The 4988-nt window shown below is 56.8% G+C and overlaps 1 protein-coding gene across 1 annotated transcript; it reads left to right on the top strand.

Moving 5' to 3' along the window:
• Positions 1-3255: 3255 nt before the first annotated feature.
• On the top strand, positions 3256-4502 carry LOC119359525 (zinc finger protein CONSTANS-LIKE 4-like). Its single transcript, XM_037625681.1, has one exon. It carries the CDS (start codon positions 3609-3611, stop codon positions 4005-4007), a length of 399 nt encoding a protein of 132 aa, XP_037481578.1. The 5' UTR covers positions 3256-3608; the 3' UTR covers positions 4008-4502.
• The last annotated feature ends 486 nt before the right edge of the window (positions 4503-4988 follow it).

Genomic DNA, 4988 nt, shown 5'->3' with positions numbered 1-4988 from the left:
CCAAAGTAGTATCCGACTGTCCATAAGAGCATCTCCAACTGCGCCCCCAACAGCCCCCCTAGGCGTTTTTTAGTGCCGGCGGGTGAAAATCGGCCCAGTCGCGCCCCGAGGATCTCATTTAGTGCCGATTTGGGCCGAAATAACAGTCGGCGCACCCGAGCCGAACCCAAGCGCACGGGGGTTGCCTGGGGGCGCCGACAGAAGCAAAAAGGGGCGTGGGGCCGCTCTATCGGTGAGAGGAGGACCTTTCCCTGCCGTTTCCTCCTGCTTTCCCCCTCGGCTTCCCTCTCATTCTCTATTCCTCCCGCCAATCTCCTCCTCCTCCCCTCCCAGCCGGCCGCCATGTCGTCGAAGAAGTACGTGGTCCCCCGCGCCGCGACGGATGCCACCGCCGCCGTCGCCCGGCCGAAGCAGAGGAAGCAGAGGGCGTCGCCATACAAGCCCCCGGGCATGTGTAACGCCGACTGGAGGGCGGAAGTTCAGCGCCGGGAAACAGTCACCACCGACCGGCGAAACACGGCCAACACTAAGCAGGCCCGAGACAGCGCGACGCTCGCGGCTGCAGCGGTGGCGGAGCAGGAGGAGCGCTTGGCCGAACAAGCCGAGGCGGCTCGTGCGGGGATGATGAATCCACTAGGCGGCCACGGCCCATACGCGCCCTGAAGCTAGCAAAGCGTCGGGTCTATGGCCGACTTCTCGTCGTCGCCACAACTCTAGGCTTGCACGCCGTCGCCGGGCTACACTGATAGTGATGCGTACGGTGGGTTCAACCCCAACACCACCTTCCCCCATGGTCACCCGACCCAGCGCACGCCCTCGCCTGCCTTCGTCGGCATGCAGTACCCTCTGTACACCTACTCACCACCGGCCTACGCATCCTCCCTAACGCCACCTCTCCGCCGTGGCACACTGCCCTTCTCACAAGCCTCCTCGTTGCATCCCGGCAACACCGACATGGACGACATCATCACGACCGGCCCGGCCGCCGCCGCCGCGTCCCCTGGGTTCACTTCCCAAGACGACACTATGGACCTGAACGACGACATGGACGGCGAGCTCGACTGCGGCGAGGAGGAGCCAGAGGAGGAGGAGCAGGACGAGGAGTAGGAGGAGGAGCCGGCGCCTGCTCCAACGAGGAAAGGGAAGAAGAAGAAGAAGAAGAAGAAGAAGAAGAAGGGGTGGCGCATCAAGTGGGCGTCCAAGGAGGACGAGTGCCTCGCCGAAGCGTGGAAAGTCGTCTTCCTCGACTCGATCACCGGCACGAACCAGAGCATCGACACGTATTGGGACCGCATCAAGGCCGAGTGCGACGAGCGCAAGCTCGTCGACCCCTACTTCAAAGGCGTGCACATGCAGCGCGGGTCAAAGGCAATGGCGAACCATTGGGGGCTCATCCAAATGGCGTGCAACAAATGGCATGGGGTCGTCGAGAAGATCGCGGCTCGGCCGGAGAGCGGCGCTAGCATCGAGGATCAGGTATGCCACGCCGGGCTTTCCCTTTTCGTTTTGGCTTGTGCGCGCTCGCCGACTGTTGTTTCTCGGCAAAGCTGATGCGGATGTTCGCCATGTTTCGCCAGGACAACAGCGACCAAGATTTCAAGTACCTTCACGTCTTTAAGCGGGTCAAGAAGTGCGAGAAGTGGGCGGATGTCCGGCGCACCCTCGCCAAGGCCAAGGAGACGTACAAGCTGGACAGGCCGATGCCGGGCGCGTCAGACGGGCGCCCGGACGTCAACAAAGGGGACAAGAAGGGGAAACACGCTGAGTCGGCTACCGCACGTGTGCACGAGTCCATCGAGCATTGCCTCGCCGACGCCAAGGCTCGGGCCGCCTAGTGGGAAGAGAAGACCGAGGCGTGATGGTCGGCATTGATGCCGAATAGCGCCATCAAGCTAGACCTGCTCCGGACCAACGTCGTCGCGAAGAAGAGGAACACCGGCCTGGCTTTCCTGATGGGCGGGGCGGACATGTCGGCGATGGACAAGCAGGTCAAGGCGTGGTACATGGCAGAACGCGGCCTCATCCTGAACCAGATGTCGTCGACGGCGCCGTCAACTCCTACGTCGCCGCCAAGCCCGAACGGTGATGCCTCCACGATGCCCAGCAGCACATAAGCCGCGTCGACGCCACCCAGCCCGAGAACGCCGACTCCTCCGACGCCGGAGGCCGACACAGCCGTTTGATGTGTCGAGTCCTTTCTCTTTTTTTTGCGCGCCGAACTATGGCAACGTGATCGCCGAACTACGCTGATCGCCGGACTTGGGGCATTTTATGAGGGCGGGAAATGGACCATGTTTGAATTTGTGATGCCTTAAGGGCGGCACCTGGGAGCGTGGCTGAGACCTAGATCACCCCAGAGCTTAAAAATCACCGGGCGGGCGCCCGAAAAAGCGTCGGCTTTTTCACTGGAGGCCGAACGAGTGGAGATGCTCTTAATAAACTACATTTTCTAGGTAGAGGCAGTAGTACTCCAGAAAGTGTTCATTGTTCATTACACGTCCATAAATGCTCGAGCGAGCCATTCCCACTCTGACAGCCTCCATGTGAGGTGAGATCTCTCCACACGAGGATGCATGCGGTGTTCCCGTCCGGTCTCGTCACTAGTGTACTACTTCCGGTAATGTCAAACGCAAAATAACATTTTTAAAAGTTACTGTACAAAAATTCTGAAAAATATTCAATGCACTGGTACAAAAATGATCTACGTTCGGGGTGCAGAAAAGATAAATTTATGTGTGAATTATAGTAGTAGTACGTGGTAGCTAATTTCAGTTTGGCTATCAAATTGGTCAATCATCAATACCATCACTGAATCTTTCTTTCGTATTTTTCTCTCGAGTTGTGTTTTCGGTTCTGAATTTAAACTTCTGTGGAAAATAGACATGATATTGAATCTGTGCATTATTTATTTTTCTTCAGTTTTTGCATAACTCTGCAATGGCGTTAGAACAATTTTAATGGGGTGACTCATTTTGTCCGTTTGAGTCATCCGGACACAAAACTCAGTCCAACGGAACGACCTAAACGGACACGGCGTCCGCATGCTGTCCGTTTGGTGTCCGCTCGGACCTATTTTAGGCTCAAATTTGAGAAAATTTGGGTCAAAACGGACACAAAACGGACGTTCTTTGTGCCCTCTTCGCCCCCTCTTCCGGCTGCATGTGATTCTTGGCCCACTTGCCATTCACCGATCTCTCTCATCCCATCTCTCTCCTCCTTTTCCTCTTTTTTCTCCCACCACCCGCCCACCGAACATGGCCGCGCATGCTCCCCCGCACACAGCAGCAGAGGACAGGCGGGACTTGTGCTCCTCCGGTGCCGGCGCTCCGCCGTGATGGGCTCGTGCTCCTCCGGCGGATGTGCCCGGTCGCACCCGTCGACTCGCCTCGCCCCGGCCTCGCCTCGCCGCAACTTGCCTCGCCCCCGCATCGTTCCCCTCTCGATCCGGCAAACTGTGACACGACGCAACAGCCGACCAGCAAATTCGCCATGGCTTCCGCCTCCAAGCAGCAGAGTCACACACACACACTTGGTGATTTCTCCGTTGACCAATATCAAACCAAGAAATCCTCCTCGGCAGAGTGGCAAAGCCAGCAGAGGCCAAGGGCATGGAGAGCGAAGGCAGCACGAGCCCCGGTGCCGGTGTCGCGGCCTTGTACTGTCCAGCTGACGCGGCGGCTCTCTGCGTGCCCTGCGACGCGGCTGTCCACTCCGCGAACCCTCTGGCCTCCCGCCACGAGCGCATGCCGCTGGCGGCCGCCATGGCGGCGACCTCCGGCGTGTACGACCTCTTCGCGGCTGACGACGAAGGCGGCTCGTCCGGCTTCAATAGCGGCGGCGGCGTCGAGATGAGCCAGACGCGCAGCTCCACCTCGTCGACCCCGACCGCAGCCTCAAGCTCGACGCCGGCCACTACTTCTCGCTCCACGTCCCGCACAGCGACCACCCAGACGACAAGGAGGACGCCTAGACGACAGAGACGGACGCGGACTGGGAGGCGGCGCTGAGCTACGGGCTCGGGCTTGCTCTGGCCTCCGCCGGGCAACTCGGCGTCGACAGGCGGCTGCTTGTCGATGGAGTCTGCCTGCGGCGAGTCCATGCCCGTGCTGCAGTCCGACATCGGTGGCGCCTCGCCTAGGTATCCACGCCTACGGACGGCCGGCACTGGGGACGCTCCTAGCTACAAGCTCTCTGCCTGCTACGTGTTCGACGGAATGCCCAGACGGACATGTCAAAATATGTGTCCATCCTCCATTGGGCGTATCGGCTGACCCAATTAAAAAAAGCAGACGCGGACGAGCAGACGGGCGACCCAAACGGACACAAAATGGACAAAATCGATATACGTTGGGTCTCCCCATTAGAGTTGCTCTTATAGTCGTGGGCATGCAGGAGATAGGAGCACAGGATACGATCCGACACAAACCTTCACTGACCCCTAAATATACATCAATAATACTACTACTAGTAGTAGCAGTGTTCTACCATTACAGCTACGGATCCAGTCCTACTCTTCGACAGTGAAATGGTTCTGCGCATTAATACGAGGATTCGTTTGTGTGATTGTAACCATCAGATTTTGGCAGTAAAAAAGAGCTAATGGTCATCCATCAGATCGATATTACACTGCCCCTGGAGCAGTCGTGGAACTATCCATTCATAAGTAGCTGTTCTCCGCGAAAAGAAAACATTCATAATAACCCCAAAAAACATTCATAAATAACTCTAGTTAGATGTGTACCACGGTAGGATAATTCTAAACGCACGGACGATTAGGGGGGGTTCACTGGCCTCTCTACACTAATTATCTTCCCGCTATCTAAGACTAGTCACAGTGGAGAGTAACATACACATATTTTTAGACTATATTACTATTTTTATAATGGATAGTAATATAAGTGTAATGTCATGCAAAAGTTTATTTATTAGGTTATAGACTCATTGCATTGGGACATGTGATGTTACAGTAACTAGCTAAGACTAGCCAC

This window comes from Triticum dicoccoides, chromosome 2A, assembly GCF_002162155.2.
Source record: "Triticum dicoccoides isolate Atlit2015 ecotype Zavitan chromosome 2A, WEW_v2.0, whole genome shotgun sequence".
Lineage (NCBI taxonomy): Eukaryota > Viridiplantae > Streptophyta > Magnoliopsida > Poales > Poaceae > Triticum > Triticum dicoccoides.
Note: the sequence above shows the minus strand (reverse complement) of the source record. Positions and strands in the feature narration are given on the sequence as shown.